The sequence below is a fragment of the Cetorhinus maximus genome, chromosome 4 (genome assembly GCF_964194155.1).
Source record: "Cetorhinus maximus chromosome 4, sCetMax3.hap1.1, whole genome shotgun sequence".
Lineage (NCBI taxonomy): Eukaryota > Metazoa > Chordata > Chondrichthyes > Lamniformes > Cetorhinidae > Cetorhinus > Cetorhinus maximus.
The window spans coordinates 4,505,052-4,522,311 of record NC_135882.1 but is presented as its reverse complement, the minus strand read 5'-3'; the positions used below and the strand labels follow the sequence as shown (position 1 = coordinate 4,522,311).

The following is a 17,260-nucleotide window of genomic DNA, read 5'->3' as shown; positions in this document are numbered from 1 at the left end:
GGTTTAATGCTTCAAAAAGATCGTCTATCAGTCTTCTGATCTGCAGGCCCGCCGTCCAAACTTTCCTCGTGAGGTAACCCCTCCCCCCCACCCAATCTTGCTGTGCGCAAATTGTCTGCTGCATTAGCTACGTTAAAGCAGTGACTACACATCAAAAGAATTTCATTGGTTGAACAAATGCAATTTCCGTCTTTATCATTTGTGTGATTGTCCACATCCACAGGGCCAGACGTTTCCAGCTACGATAATGAACCCGCACAGGCAGCTCAGTCACTGCAAAAATGCCTCAATGAGACAGTGGAAGAGATCCCAGAAGAAAAGCATAACTCCACCCCTGTCTACTTTGGAGCTACCGCTGGAATGCGACTACTCCAGTAAGAGTATAAGATTACTTATTCGCTTATTCAAACAATATCACGTTGCTTAAGACGTCGCCTTTTAAATTCAAAACATACGCACAGTTTGAAGAGAAAAAAATTTCAGGTTTAAGGTGGGAAAGACGGGGGAGTTTGATTAGCCCAATGTTCTTGCAGAGAGCTGGCAAGGATATGATGGGCCGAGTGGCCGTAACCATTCTATGATTCTATCCTATACACACCAAAGCATTTAAAACACAACAAACTCTTGGAACTTTTGGCTCTTGTGTATCCCTGAAATGGACAAAAAATATTGCAGGGCTGTTGAGGTAGGGCGGGGGAAAGAGAAAGGGGCAAATGGGATGGGCAAGCTCTTTCAAAAAGCTGGCACAGGCACAATGGGCTGAATGGCCTCCTTCTGTGCTGTATACCAGGACTTCACCTTTTTTTTTTGCTCTGGTGGGGTGAAAGCTTTTTAAGGAGATTCATGGAAAAAGCCATGTCCTCTTCACTTTGGAGAACAGTTACAGCAGTGTGGCCCTTACAGCACTGGCCTAGTAACCCAGAGAATGTGAGTTCAATCCCCACTATCATGGCAATTTCTGGCTGAGTTTCTAGTCCCCCCCCCACCCCCTTTGTATTTATTTGAAAGCCCTGGATTTTAAAATCCTCACCCTTGTTTTCAAATCCCACCATGCCCTCACGCTCCCTATCTCTCCAATATCCGATCAGGAATGCGCTGCCTGAAAGAATGGTGGTGGAAGCAGGTTCAATATTAACTTTCAAAAGGGGATTTGGATAAGTATTGGAAAAAGAGGCATTTGCAGAGGGCTCTGGGGCAAGGGCAGGCGGAGTAAGAACTAAAATAAAAGCCAAATACTGCAGATGCTGGAGATCTGAAATAAAAACAGAGATGCTGGAAAAACTAGCAGGTCAGGCAGCACATTTGAAGAGAAACAGGGTTAATGTTTTGAGTCTCTTCTTCGGAGTGAAGAGAGGTAAAAACGTGATGGGTTTTGTGTTGTTGAAATAGGGGGAGGGGCAGGGGGAGCAAAAGAGAAGGTCAGGGATAGGTTAGAGAGTGAGGAAGATTAAATGACAAAGGTGTCTTAGAGCACAGGCAAAGAGTGTGGTAATGATAGTATTAAAGACACAAAGCCTGATCAGAGGAGGTGTTAATAGCAGAATAAAGGTCAGCACTGTCTGAAAGCAAAATAGCAGAATGTGTTATTAACAGAATAAAGGTCAGCACGGTCTGAAAGCAAAACCATGGGAACACGATACAGACTGGCACTTAGGGGGGGGGATATTCAAAATGGAGGACAGAGTTCATGGTCTGAAGTTGTTGAACTCAATGTTGAGTTCAGAAGGTTATAAAGTGCCTAATCGGATGATGAGGTGCTGTTCCTCCAGCTTGCATTGGGCTTCATTGGAACATTGCAGCAGGCCGAGGATGGACATGTGGGCATGAGAGCAAGATGGTGAATTGAAATGGCAAGCAACAGGAAGGTCAGGGTCATGCTTGCGGACTGAGCGAAGGTGTTCCACAAAGCAGTTACCCAGTCTGCGTTTGGTACCCGCAATGTAGAGGAGACACGTTGTGAGCAACGAATACCATCGACTTAGATTGAATGAAGTATAAGTGAATTGCTGCTACACCTGGCAGGAGTGTTTGGGGTGTTGGACAGTGAGGAGGGAGGAGGTAAAGGTGCAGGTGTTACACCTCCTGTGGTTGCATGAAAAGCTGCCATGGGAAGGGGATGAGGTGTTGGGGGTGATGGAGGAGTGGACCAGGCTGTTGTGGATAGAATGGTCCCTTTGTAATGCTCACAGGGGGTTGAAGGGAAGGTATGTTTGATGATGGCATCATGCTGGAGTTGGCAGAAATGGCAGAGGATGGTCCTTTGAATATGGAGGCTGGTGGAGTGGCAAGTGAGGACAAGGGGATGCCCTATCACGGTTCTGGGAGGGAAGGAAAGGGGTGCGGGCAGAAGTGCCGGAAATGGGTTTGACACGGTTGAGCTCAACAACTTCAGACCATAAACTCTGCCCTCCATTTTGAATTTATTTCCTCTAGTGCAGGTCTGTACCTTGTCCTCATGGTGTTGCTTTCAGACAGAGCTGACCTTTATTCTGTTATTAACACATTCTGCTATGTTGTTTTCAGACAGCGCTCACCATTATCCTGCTATTAACACCTACTCTGACCAAAGTTTGTGACTTTAATGCTATCATTACCATTCCTTTTGCCTGTGTTCCATGACATCTTTGTTATTTTATATCCCCCGCTCTCTAACCTATCCCTGACCTTCTCTTTTGCTCACCCTGTCCCGCCCCGCCTTTTCAACAGCATAAAACCCATCACATTTCTACCTCTCCTCAGTTTGGAGAAGAGTCATATTGGGCTCAAAACATCATCTTTCTCCACAGATGCTGCCAGACCTGCTGAGTTTTTCTGGAATTTTCTGTTTTAATTATTGGAGTAAGGACTAATTGGATAGCTCATTCAAAGTGCTACCATGGACACAATAGATTGAATGTCTTTTTTCTGTGTGGTATGATTCTACTAAGTAGCTGAGGCTAAATCAATCCGCTGTGTCTGATGTAAAACGTATGTAATTCTCTAACTCTGGCTTCAATTCCTTCTTCTTTCCATGAAACTGTCAGGTTAGAGAATGCAGGAGCTGCAACCATGATCCTCTCAGAGATTAAAGATTACCTCCGATCTTCACCGTTTGATTTTAAAGGCACCCAGATTATTTCAGGGAAGGAAGAAGCAGTCTATGGATGGATTACAGCAAATTATTTACTGGGCAATTTGCTTCAGGTTTGTTAAGGTTACATTCTTGAAGTATGGCCTGTTCTGGGAGAATCATGGGGAAATTGTCACAGGGAAATTGCTGGAATCTGTTATTAAGGAGGCTATAGAGGGGCACTTAGAAAATCGCAGTGCAATCAAGCAGAGTCAACATGATTTTGTGAAAGGGAAATCATGTTTGACTAATTTATTGGAGTTCTTTGAGGAAGTAACAAGCAACGTGGATAAAGGGGAACCTGTGGATGTGCTGTATTTAGATTTCCAGAAAGCATTTGACAAAGTGCCACATCAAAGGTTACTATGCAAAATAAGAGTTCATGGTGTAAGGAGTTAACATATTATTATGGGTGGAGGATTGGTTAGCTAACAGGGAGCAGTGGGTAGGGATAAATGGGTCCTTTTCAGGTTGGTGAATGCAGTGTCACAGGGATCAGTGTTGGAACCCGACTATTTACAATCTATATCAATGACTTGGATGAAGGCACCGAATGTATGGTTGCTAAATTTGCTGATGACACAAGGATAAAAAGTAAGTTGTGAAGAAAGCAAAAGGAGGCTGCAAAGGGACATAAACAGGTTAAATGAGTGGGCAAAAACTTGGCAAATGGAGTATAATGTGGGAAAATGTGAATCTGTCCACTTTGGCAGGCAGGATAGAAAAGCAGCATATTATTTAAATGGGGAGAGATTGCAGAAATCTGGGGTATCTTGGGTCTCTTGGTACATGAATCAGGAAAAATGAGTATGCAGGTACAGCAAGTGATTAGGAAGGCAAATGGATGTTGGCATTTATTGCAAAGGGGAAATGGAATATAAAAGTAGGGAAGTTTTGCTACAGTTGTACAGGGTGTTGGTGAGATCACATCTGGGGTTCTGTGTACAGTTTCTTATTTAAGAAAGGGTATAAATGCTTTAGAAGCAGTTCAGAGAAAGTTCATTCTACTGATACCTGGGATTGGGGGGTGGGGTTATCTTATGAGGAAAGGTTGGACAAATTGGGCTTGTATCCATTGGATTTTAGAAGATTGAGAGGTGATCTTATTGAAACATAAGATGCTGCGGGGACTTGACAGGGTGGATGCTGAAAGGTTGTTTCCCCTTGTGGGAGAGACTAGAACTAGGGGACACCGTTTAAAAATAAGGGGTCTCCCATTTAAAATGGAGAGGAGAAGAATTTTTTTTCTCAGAGGGTTGTGAGTCAGTGGATCTCTCTTCCCAGAGAGTGGTGGAGGCAGGGTCATTGAATATTTGTAATTTAAGGATGGATAGATTCTTGACTAACAAGGGAGCCAAGGTTTATTGGGGTTAGGCAGAATGTGGAGTTGAGGCTGCAATGCTATCAGATCAGCCATGATTTTATTGAATCATGGAACAGACTCAAGGGGCTGAATGGCCTACTTCTGCTCCTAATTCATATCTTCGTATGTATGTAATCACTTCGCCCATGTCTGCTGCTTTGCTCTCCCTCCCTGTGGAATGTGACTGCAACCAGCAGACAGACACAGCGCTGTCCTTTAATAACTGCCTCAATAGTTCATCCTAATGGTTTGAGCCAAATGCTGACTGCTGACAAGGTATTCCATTGGAAAAGACCTTGAATTTCTATAACGCCTTTCACCACCTCAGGATGTTCCGAAGTGCTTCACAGCCAATGAAGCCCTTCTGAGGTTAAGTCACTGTTGCAATGTAAGAAACGTATCAGTCAATTTGCACACAGCAAACTCCCACAGTCAGCAGTAAGATAATGACCAGATAAGCTATTTTAGTGATAATAGTTGAGGGATAAATGTTAACCAGGACACAGAGGAGAACTCCTCTGCTCTTCTTCAAAATAGAGTACTTGGATCTTTTTAACATCCGCATGAGAGGACAGAAAGAACCTCTGTTTAATGTCTTAACCCAAAAGATGACACCTCTGCTGTCCTTCAGAGTGTCAGCCTGGATTTTGTACTTGGTGTGGGAGAAGTGGATTCTGGTTCATGGGGCACTGGCATCAGGACTGGGGATAGCGTGGGCTGTACCGTTGGGATGATCTACACCTGAACTGTGCTGGGACCAGTGTTCTAGCGAACTGCATAACTAGGGAAGTAGAGAGGGCTTTAAACTAAACAGGGGCGAGGGGGGTGGGGGTGGCGGTGATGGTTGAGGGATCGAGCTTGAGTAGATATAGCAAATCGAAGGGTAGAGTCAAGGCAGGAAAGCAAAATAGTAATATGGGAAACGAGGATCAGAGAATGGCAAGAAGGGACAGAGAGAAAAAAACCTAAGAATACACCAACACTCAAGACTAGATGTCACAAAGATAACAAAAAGACAAAACTAAAGGCTCTGTATCTGAATGCGAATAGTATTCATAACAAAGTAAATGAATTGATAGTGCACATTGAAGTGAAAAATAAGATCTGATGGCCATTACGGAGACATGGCTGCAAGGATGACAAGGACTGGGTCCTGAATATTGAGGGATATATGACATTCAAGAAGAATAGGAACCTAGATAAAGGTGGAGGGATAGCACTGTTGATCAACGATAGCATTGGTGCAATAGTTAAAGATGACCTTGGTTCAGGAGGTCAGGATATAGAATTGGTTTGGGTGGAGATGAGGAATAGTAGGGGAAAGAAGTCACCAGTGGGAGTGGCCTACAGGCCCCCAACATTAACCACAATGTAGGACAAAGTAGACAAGAAGAAATGTTAGGTGCTTGTGATAAAGGGTGATTTTAATCTACATATAAATTGGGAAAAATCACATTGGCAGTAGTAGCCTGGATGAGGAGTTCATAGAATGCTTTCGAGATAGTTTCTTAGAGCAGCATGTTCCGGAACCAGAAAGCAGGTTATATTAGACTTGTTATTGTGTAATGTGACAAGATTAATTAATGACCTCAGAGTGAAGGCACCCCTAGGTAGCAACAACCACAAAATGATTGAATTTTACATTCAGTTTGAAAGGGAGAAGACTGGGTCTAAGACTAGTATCTTAAACTTAAATAAGGGCAACTATGTGGGGTTGAAAGCTGAGCTAGCTGAAGTGAACTGGGATGCTAGACTAGAGGATAGGTTAATAGAGGAGCAGGGGCAGACATTTAAGGGGATATTTCAGAATACACAGAATAAATATATTACTACTATAAAGAAAAATTCTAAGAGGAAGATCCACCATCCGTGGTTAACTAAATAAGTTAAGGAAAGCATCAAACTTAAGGAAAAAGCATATAATTGCGCAAAGATGAGTGGCAGGTCAGATGATTGGTCAGAATATAAAGAATGGCAGAGAACGACTAAAAGGTCAATCAGGAGAAAGAAATTAGAGTATGAGAGGAAGCTAGCTAGAAACATAAAAATGGCTAGCAAGAGTTTCTATAGGTATTTAAAAAGGAAAAGAGTAAGTTAAGTGAGTATTCGTCCTCTAGTGAGTGAGAATGGGGAGTTAATGGTAGATAATAAGGAAATGGCGGGTGAAATGAACAAATATTTTGCTTCTGTGTTCACTACAGAGGACAGAAAAACATTCCATTAATAGCTGTAAATTGGGAGGTGGAAGGGAGAGGGGAACTTGGTGAAATTACAATCACTAGGGAAGCCTTACTGAGCAAACTGTTGGAGCTGTAGGCTGACAAGTCTCTGGGTCCTGATGGACTTTATCCTAGCGTGGCAAATGAGGTAGCAAATGAGGCAGTAGATGTTAATTTTCCAAAATTCGCCAGATTCTGAAAAGGTTCCATCCGACTGGAAAGTAGCAAATATAGCCCTCTATTCAAGAAGGGATGGAGGCAGAAGGCAGGAAATTATAGGCAGGTTAGCTTGACATCTGTCGTGGGGCAGGTATTAGAATTGATCATTACAGAGGTTACAGCTGGGCACTTAGAAAAACTCAAGATAATTGGAAAGAGTCAGCATGGTTTTGTGAAAGGGAAATCATGTTAAACCAATTTATTGCAGTTCTTTGAAGGAGTAACACGAGTCGTGGATAAAGGGGAGCCTGTAGGTATGTACTTGGATTTCCAGAAGGCATTTAATAAAGGGTCACATCAAAGGTTATTGTGGAAAATAAAAGCTCATGGTGTAGGGGGTAACATATTAGCCTGGATAGAAGGTTGGTTTGCTGGCAAAAAACAGAGTGTGCATAAATGGGTCTTTTTCTGATTGGCAGGATGTGACGAGTGGAGTCCCACAGGGGTTTGTACTGGGGCCTTAACTTTTTACAATTTATGTCAATGACTTAGATGAGAGGAGTAGAGACATGGTAGCTAAATTGCAGATGGCACAAAGGTAAGTAGGAAAGTATGTTGTGAAGAGGACATAAGGAGTCTGCAGACAGATATAGATAAGTTGAGTAAGTGGGAAAAAAATCTGACAGATGGAGTATAATGTGGGAAAATATGAAGTTGTTCACTTTGGCAGGAAGAATAAAAAAGCAGAGTATTACTCAAATGGGGAACGGCTGCAGAATTCCGAGGTGCAAAGGGATCTAGGTGTTCTAGTGCATGAGTCACAAAAAGTTAGTATGCAGGTACAGCATGTAATCAAGAAGGCTAATGGAATGCTATCCTTTGTTATGAGAGGAACTAAGCATAAAGGTAAGGATGTTATGCTTCAGTTATACAGGGCATTGGTGAGACCACATCTTGAATACTGTGTGCAGTTTTGGTCTCCTTATTTAAGGAAGGATGTAAATGCGTTGGAGGCGGTTCAGAGGAGGTTTACTAGATTGATACCTGGAATGAGCAGATTGTCTTATGAGGAAAGGTTAGACAAACTGTTTCCACTGGAGTTTAGAAGAGTGAGGGGTGACAACTAAAATATATAAGATCCTGAATGGTCTTGACAAGGTGGATGTGGAAAGGATGTTTCCTCTTGTGGGTAAGTCCAGAACTAGGGGGCACTGTTTTAAAATTAGAGGTCGCCCTTTTAGGACCGAGATGAGGAGAAACTTTTTCTCTAAGAGAGTTGTGTAACTTTGGAACTCTCTGCCTCAGGAGGTGGTGTCAATGAATATCTTTGAGGCGCAGTAGATAGATTCTAGTTAGGCAAGGAAATCAAAGGTTATAGGGATAGATTGGAATGCAGAATGTGAAACGCAGACAGTTCAGCCATGACCTTACTGAATGGTGGAGCAGGCTCAAGGGGCTGAATGGTCTACTTCTGCTCCTATTTCGTATGTCTGTATGAGCGGGAATTGGGCCTACAACTTTCTGACTCAGAGGTACGCACTCAGCCTTGGGCTGATGAGAATGTGCTACAGGTGAGTCTGTAGCTGTGTTCAACAGATGATCATCACAAGTGATCAAGAGTAAGAACCCAAATTGGTTTGCCTGGAGCTCAAAAGCTAATTTCTGCACTCCTACAGCCACTCCAGCTATGACCAACTGATGTCCAAACCTGGGACCGTCTGGTCTGCATGCATTTAGAGTGTACTCTGCTTTTGACCATTGAACCACTGGGGAAGTGACTGACATGGCAGATTAGTTGAATATGTAGGTGAGAAGTAGGTGATTCTATCTCCTCCATAAACTTAAAGTCATCCAAATTTCTGCTGTCCCCCTCCTAACTTGCATCAAGTGCCATTCATTTGTCACGTCTTGTCCTCACTGGCCCACACCTCCATTGGTTCCTGGTTAAGTGATGCCTCAATTTTAAAGTTCTCATCCATATTTTCAAATCCCTCCATGGACTTGCCCTTCCCTATTTCTGTGATTTCCTCCACCCCTCCAACATCCCTGCGCTCTTTCTAATTCTGGCTTCTTGAGCATCCTCAATTTCCATCATTTCACCATTAGTGGCCGCGTCTTCAGCTGCCTTGACCCTAAGTTCTGGAATTCCCTCCCTAAACCTGTGTGCTTCTCTCTTTGCCCTTTAAGATGGTCTTTAAGTCCTACCTCTTTGACCAAACATTTTGTTGTTCCACATTATATTTACTTTGGCGGCTCAGTGTTAAATTTTGTTTGATTACGCTCCTGTGAGGTGCCTTGGAACATTTTACTACATTCAAGGTGTTATATAAATGCCAATTGTTGTTGTTGTTCTGCAACGTTTTCATATTCATCAATACTAATCTCAGCGTTTTACTGTTTGACCCCAATCCTTTGCAGAGACGTACTTGGAGGCAACCGCAAAGAACTTTTACTGTGAAGACCATAGGCACTCTGGATCTGGGTGGAGCTTCTACAGAAATAGCTTTTGTTCCTGAGTCACATACGCACGTGAAGGAAGCCACAATAATCACACTGTACAGTTACAAGTACAAGGTCTACATTCAAAGCCTGGCATGCTATGGAAGGGATGAAGCTGAGAAGATGTACAGGGCAAAAATCATCCGGGTAAGATCTTAAACCATTCAAACAACTGGCTCAAAATTCCTTCATGTGCTAAGAGTCTAAGTGTAAACATTGAAAAGGGAAGGATTTCTATAGCACCTTTCATGGCCTCAGGACTTCCCAAAGCTCTTTAAGACCAATGAAAAACTTTTGAAGTGTATTCACTGTTGTAATGTAGGAAATGTGGCAGCCAATTTGTACACAGCAAGATCCCACAAACAACAACGTGAAAAATGACCATATGATCTGGTTTTAGGTGTTGGTTGATGGATAAATATTGAGCGGCAGGGGAAATTTCCCTGCTCTTCTTCAAATAGTGTCATAGGATCTTTGACATCCACCTGAGAGGGCAGCTTGCTTGTTGTTCCAGGCTGACAGTGGCCACAGGGTCACCTCTGGAGCTAGAACAACACATTTAATTATTGTGGAGACTATCCATTGGAGGAATAGCAGCATTACCAACTCAATGAGCTTAGTATATCAACGATTCAAAATCAAAATACTGCAGATGCTTGAAATGTGAAACAGGAAACGCTGGAATTGGAAATACTTGACAGGTCAGGCAGTACTTGCGGAGAGAGAAATAGAGTTAACGTTTCAGGTCCATGACCTTTCATCAGTTCTGAGGAAGCCTGAAACATTAACACTGGTTTTTGATGCAATGCAACATATGGATAGGGAAATCATTTCATTTTTACACAAGAGGGCCAAATGTACGATGGGGTGGAAAATTGTGGAAAACATGTTTGTAAGTTTCCTAAACATACCCCCAAGGGTGAAATTCACTGCAGTGGGTGCAGCTTCCTTTATAGTTTTATGACTGGGATGGGAGGAGTGCGCAGTTTATCTAGCCCTACTACTCCACAGGTCACATCATTAGCTTACAAGTTTAATTCACTCACCAAAATGGCCGATGATTTACCTTCGCTGCTGTTAGACCCAGAATAAGAGAGACTTTAACCAGGCTTCTTTCAATAAACCTAGAATAATTGATTTATTATAAAATGAAACTTCTTTTTTAAAGCAAGTTGCAAGAATTGGTTAACACACAATGTCTAATCTGGAAGTGTAACTATCTATCCCTTTAAAAATTCCCCAGCACACGCACACACACACACAAAAACAAACGACAAACAAATAGGGTCTTTGCAGAGATCGGCGGTTGAAGAAAAAAACTTCATAAAAAGGATTAAGTTCGCAGAGTTTTGGCACTGTCGATCTGGTGTTCCCGCTTGCGAGAATGGGTTGCTAATTCCAGTAGATGTCTGGAGGTCCTCACTAGGAGGTCCTCTCCTCACTGGAGAGCTTCAGTGTGGAGGAAAATAAAGCCAGATCAATCCTTCTCGTCCCAGCCTCTCAGGTTTCCACATGTAGACAAGTTCCACTGAGATGAGGATTCCTAGCTGGATTCTGATAACCACACTGTATTTCAAGCAAGGCCAGGAGAGCACAAGGTGGGCAGCTTTTCCACTTCTCCATTCATTACCAACTGAGTTCAAAACAACAAGTTCAAAACATGAAGCTCCTCTGTCAGGTGATTACCAGTAAATCACCAGGCCTTTGCCTTCAAAACAATTTTTTTCCCCCATCAATTAAAGAGATTACAGTTCAAATAGGCAAATAGCTCTCCCCAGTCAAGTACCATGCAGCTCAGGTGAGTTCTTGAAGAAGGCAATGCTTGTTCATGGTCCAAGGTGAACCTACGATTTTTTTTTAAAAAAATCCAGGTCAGCTCCCAAGCTTCCAAATAATGCAAAGTCCTTCCAAATTTTAAAAGAAAATATAGTTCTTGTAGATATGGCTCTAACAACAGGCTGAACCCTGGATGGAATGTGATGATTGAAGATATTTCCCTATGTATTATGTATAGAGACAGAACTATACAGAGTTAACTGTGGATCAGTGGTTAGCACCCTTGCCTCTGTACCTAGAAGGTTATGGATCCAACTCCCACTCTAGAGACTTGAGCAGACTATCTAAGCGGACACTCCTGGGCAATACTGAGGGAGAGATGCATCGAAAGATTTGCCGCCTTTTGGATGAGATGTTAAACTGTTGCTCCTCAATCAGCATCATTAAAAAAAAACACATTACTATTTGTGGGAGCTTTCTGTATGCAAATTGGCTGCTGAATTTCCTGAATTGCAACAGTGACCATACTTCAAAATTATTTCACTGGCTGTAAAGCACTTTGGATCATCCTGGGATAATGGAACATTGAGAAATAGGTATAGGCCATTTGGACCCTAAAGCCTTTTCCACCATTCAATAAGATTATGGCTGAATCTCTGCATCAATCCCATTTTCCTACCCTAAACCCATATCCCTGATATCTCGTGATTCCCTTTGTCCTGAATTTCTGCTCCCAACTTGGGAGCGCAGGGTTAGGAAAATTCCTAGCTCAGCAAACCCGATTTGGGAGAAAGTGCTCCAGACAATTGAATTTTTGCTCCGGATGCTGGGGAGGAGAGGTTGGGTGTTAGAAGGAGTTGGACACGGAAAGAGTTTGGAGGCAGCCACAGGGGCTGCTGGGTGCAGAGGCAGGCTGCAGGAAAGACCATCCTCGATGATCCACAACTTAGTTACAGCTGTTAAAAAGCAATGAAACAAAAACAGCTCTCCAGCCCTTATCCTTCACTCCCTATACACTTGACATCCATGCCAACCCATGCCACCTCATGCACTCAGCCCACCCCCATGGCATCTCATACCCTCCATGCCAATCTATGCCCCTCTATCCACCCCACAAGGCCCTTTATAGCTGCTATGCCAATTTAGTGCCAACTCATGACCCCACCCACCACGCTTTGCCCTTATACTCTCCATGCCAACTCATCCACTATCCACCATGGACAGACCTCCGGACCCATGCTGAGATTAAATAAAGTTCTAAGTGTCAATTGATGAATTCACTATTTTGAAAAATAAACATTCTCATTGATAAAAATCCATTCACTACATTTAACTCCCTTCAACTACTTAATCCCTTACAAAAACAAGCATTTGTATTTTTAGCCCCACTTCAAAGACTTTATAAACACTGGGAGCTATCAATCAAACTGTGAACTGACAGGAACTGATGATAGTTTGTGGAATCAGTCATGCAGCACAAATCCTTTAATGATAATCCTCAGGCTTATTTCAACAGAGTGAAATAGCAAACACTGATTTTTTTCACCCTACAGTTTTCTCAAAAAGTTAAAGGCTAGGAGATTTAAATGACTTGACAGCTGGACAGTTCCAATGAGCTTGATGGTTTGACAGTTCCCTTGACAGTTCCAATGAGCTTGACAGTTCACTTGACAGCTTAACAGGTCCCTCGACAGCTTCACAGTTTCCTTGATAGCTTTACAATTCCAATGAGCTTGACAGTTCCAATGAGTTTTTCCATTTTTTATACACATTCATTTCTAATTTTAACAAGCCCAAAGAACACCTTACCACTCCCAAAGCTGTCCCTGGACCTATCCAAAGGGCACCCTGCTCTCCAAAAGGGTACCCTACCTCTCCATAGAACACTGGCAGCTTTAGACCTTCTCCTGAAAGGTCTAAAGCCCTCAAATCATGTTTTGAACACACCACCAGTGGAAATTAGATCTGACTGAAGGCAGCTGCACTTTAACATGCCTTTGTGAACCATGGATGTGAAAATTGCTACTCCACCCCCACCCACCCCACTTACCCTGCCAAAATGGCAGGTGTCGGGTTCAGGGGAGGGACTTCCAAATTCGGGTCTTGGGTGCTATTTTGGCTAAGCCAGGGACCCTCTCCATCATGGCAAAAATTTTGGACCTCAGTGTCCAAAAACCTATTGATCATTGTCTGGAATATATTCAATGGCCAAACATCCACAGCCCTCTGGGGTAAAGAATTCCAAAGATTCACAACCTTCTGAGTGCAGAAATTTCTCTTCATCTCAGTCCTAAATGGCCAATCTCTTATCCTAATTCTGTGATCCATAGTTCTAGACTACCAAGCTCAGAGAAACAGACTCAGTGTCTACATTGTCAAGCCCTCTAAGATTTTTATGTGTTTTCACGAGATTGTTTAAACTTTAGGGGACATTGGTCCATTCTACTCAATGTCTCAAGGCTGTATAGAAATATAAGTTCTTTCTTTCTATTTTAGCAGAAATAACTATATCCACACATCCCTTTCCATTTTATCAACTCAGGACTCAAAGAAAAACTCAAGCATTGAAGATCCTTGCCTTCCCTCAAATTATAATCTGACTCTCCAACTGGAGAATATATTTGATGGTTTATGCACTGCAACTGAGATACCAAAGCATTATGATCGTGAAAATAACGTCACATTTATAGGAACTGGAAATCCTGATCTGTGTCAGAGGAAGTTGTTGTCAATATTTAGTTTTGAATATATCAACATTGGAGGTAACTGGACACAAAGAAAACTTCAGCCATATATCAGTGGAGACTTTGTGGTATGTTACCAAATGTTTGGAATATCTCTTTGCTTTCCTCAGATTGTCTGGTCATGAGCTTAACTTGTGATATATTTACTCATCTTTATCCAAACCATCTTTATCCAAACTGTATAGGCCTTCTCTGGTTTCTATTACACAATGCAAGCCTTGAATTTATCCAATTCCTTTTCCATGGAAACCTTCATCTCAACAGTTCAGGATTTCTGCCGGAAAAACTGGGATCAGGTAAGTGAAGGAATTCATGTCTGTATCATATTCACCGCAGCCAATTGGAGATCCCAGGGTTGCTGCAAGTTGTTTGCTAGCTTATTTGCCCGAGACTGGTAGATGGTCATCTTTTTCAATGGGGTACCATTATGTACAGGGTGCAATTACCATGCAGCAAACAAGCTTATATAATCACTTTCAGGTACGTCTGAGTTTAAAATCCAAACTTATTTATATGCCACTCATAGACATTTTACATATTACTTTCAGGCATAGCCTGTTGTGTGCTATTTATAGACATGGTCTATTACATGCTACTTACAGGCATGGCATGTTACATACTACTTACAGACATGGTCCATTGCATGCTACCTACAGATATGGCCTATTACATGCAACTCATAGACATAATACATGCTACTCAAAGTTGGCACATTACATGCTACTTAAAATTCTGACATATGTCAAATTCAATGCAAATTGATATGGTGTCAGATACAAAATGAAACGTGCATCATTATCAATGTGGCAGAATGCAAACAAGAATATATTATCTATTGTGCAGGTTCAGCAGGTATTTCCAAATGAGGACGACTCATTTCGCAGAGCGAATTGTTTCAATGCAAACTACATCTACGCCCTACTGGTTCAAGGTTACAACTTCAATCGAAAGAGTTGGACCCAGATAAGCTTTCAAGAAAAAGTAAGTTTAGAAATGTGAAAAAAAAAATGTTTTGTAAAACCCTCTTGTTATTTGTTTTGGGTTGGGGTTAGGATTATGCTCAAATTTCTCCATATTATTCCAACGCTAACAATGGCAGAAGGCAGTTCGTCTTCATCCACAGCCAGAGTACAGGGTTGAGCTGACGTGAGGAGGAATTTGGGTCTTAATGATGTTATTATGCAGAATCACAACAGGGAAATGAAATAATTCTGATCCAAAGGGGTGTTGGGTGATATCACTAGTAGCATGTCCGACAGACTAGGTCGAGTTTTCCAAATGTATAGGATTGCGCCTTGGTTGTCATAAACTCTTCATCATTCACCTGGAGTTTCAAGATTCTACTTCTTTAAGTAGAAAGGAATATTTTAATGGTTTATTTTAATCCCTCTCTCATGCAGTCTCCGAGATGTCAATCTCATATCATTGTTAATTATTGTTCTCTCCCGGGTCTTTTTTGACAAATTTAGATTTTCTGGACACTTGTTAATGAAAATTCTGTATCCTCCAGTTTTGTTTTATATTTGTGGGAGGCTAAATAAGTCAATTAGTGTTGCTATCAATCAGATGATTCTTTTCCAGTTACAATGGTTGGGCAACAAGTGATGATAGGAACATAACAAAAATTGGCCAGTTAAGTACCAAAAGCTGGCACATAATGGGAAATATTGATTAGTAGATGGTTGAAGTTAACCAATATGTAACATAAATTGACTAATTGGTAGAATAGGCTGACTTCTAGGTAGCATAAGTTGTTGCCCTTGGTAAGCTTTGAAGCCTTAAAAATTCCTAACAGAGAAACAGTTGTAAGAGATATTCAGGGCCCTCATTGTTCATGACTGAAAGTCTTCCCCCAGAGTTAAGGATTGCACAAAACAGATGATGCAACTGAAATTCTAAATGATGCTTTGAATGGGTTACATGTCTCCAGAGGCTTATTGTGGCTCAGGTTAGTGTCTTACGATCAATCCAAGGGTGGTATTTTGTTGGGGAGGTTGTAAGGCAGGTATGCACTGCAAAGAAATTGACAGCTATTCTATTTTCCACTGAAGTGCCATCCCCATATTAACTATTGCATAGTGGGTGCAGTACCCAGTAGTAGCGATCCTTTGAATTTCAGTACAAGGCCTTCTTAACTTTTGGCTGCTGCAGGCATCAAGACTCTGTGAAATATCTAATCCTCTTAACACACCGTTTTCCTTGTTGCAGGTGCAAAACAACAGCTTTGGCTGGTCACTTGGTTACATGTTAAACCTTACCAACATGATCCCCTCAGAGAACCGAGTCATTCAAACACCAATAAGTGAAGCTGTATTCTGCGGACTTCTCTTCCTGTTTTCCGCTTTAGTTTTGTTCTGTTCAATGTTCATTTGTATGTCAATAATACGTTCACTTTAGTGCAATCTTTTGCTTTCTGAGCTCCTTACAGCAGAATGGTTGAATATTTGAGGGAAAAAACAGCACTATCTGGGTGATAAGGAAAAACACTTGAGTCGGAGAAACTTCTCCAAAATTTTTAGCCCCTGTGGATTTAATGGGAAACTTTCAAAAGCACTAAGGATTCTGTCCATGTCTTTCTTCCATCCTGGCACTGCACTGAAAAAGCAGTGAACATAACACTGTTAGCCATGGATTTGACATCAGAAATTGAGCGAGAAAAGAGAAAGGATAGAGAAGAGTCAGAGAAAAAGATGACAGAGACAAAAATAAATAAAAGTTAAAAAATTATCAGGCCCATAATGATTGTGGAATCGAGCCAATACTGTATCCACAATGAGGCAAGCGGGAGCCACATTTTTACTGCTTGCTGCTAAGGTTAGGAGGGTTCTATTCGTGGAACTCAGAGGGAGGGAAAGCTGTTCGCTTGCTAGTGGAAAATAATAGTTGTCTTTTAGTTATTAACAAAGAGATGGTGGGGTTTGGCAACTATCAAAGGTTGAACTGGCCTTTACATTGGCATGAATTTGAGCAACCCTTAACCATCCAACTTCACATAACATTCTTTTGACGCATTCTACAGCTAATCGACCTGTGTCCTTTTTGCTGACAGGACCTTTACAAGATCCTTTTCCTATCTCATCTTGTAGTTTTGTTTCCCGCCCCCCCAGTCCTTGCTGGTTCCACGTACAGCATTTTAGCTCAAAAACCAAGTTATTGTTAAATTGTAGTCATTAATCCTGCAAGGCATTAACCCATTCACTCCTGGCACGAGAGAGAGTTTTAGCTGGAGGCACACACCTACCGTGGAATGTCTTGCTGCATTGAGCATGTAAAATAAAGACCCAAGATGTAACACTGCATATCTGTATGCTTAAGACTAAAATAATTAAAAATCTTTGTTTCATAGTTGATATGTAGATGTAAACAAGCACTTCTGGAAACACTGGTCCTG

At 41.9% G+C, this 17,260-nt stretch overlaps 1 protein-coding gene across 1 annotated transcript; it reads left to right on the top strand.

The window, feature by feature from the left end:
• Positions 1–283: 283 nt before the first annotated feature.
• On the top strand, positions 284–16,321 carry entpd3 (ectonucleoside triphosphate diphosphohydrolase 3). The gene is made up of 7 exons (XM_078539675.1): positions 284–374; positions 3,024–3,183; positions 9,269–9,496; positions 13,668–13,937; positions 14,055–14,165; positions 14,713–14,850; positions 16,078–16,321. The coding sequence occupies exons 1-7, from the start codon at positions 361–363 to the stop codon at positions 16,264–16,266; spliced, it is 1,110 nt and encodes a 369-aa protein (XP_078395801.1). The 5' UTR covers positions 284–360; the 3' UTR covers positions 16,267–16,321.
• The last annotated feature ends 939 nt before the right edge of the window (positions 16,322–17,260 follow it).

Excerpts from the sequence above, each read along its gene's own strand:
- entpd3 (XM_078539675.1), top strand. Across the intron at positions 9,497-13,667 it reads ACAGGGCAAAAATCATCCGG|GACTCAAAGAAAAACTCAAG; the intron begins GTAAGATCTTAA and ends TTATCAACTCAG. Across the intron at positions 14,166-14,712 it reads GCCGGAAAAACTGGGATCAG|GTTCAGCAGGTATTTCCAAA; the intron begins GTAAGTGAAGGA and ends TCTATTGTGCAG.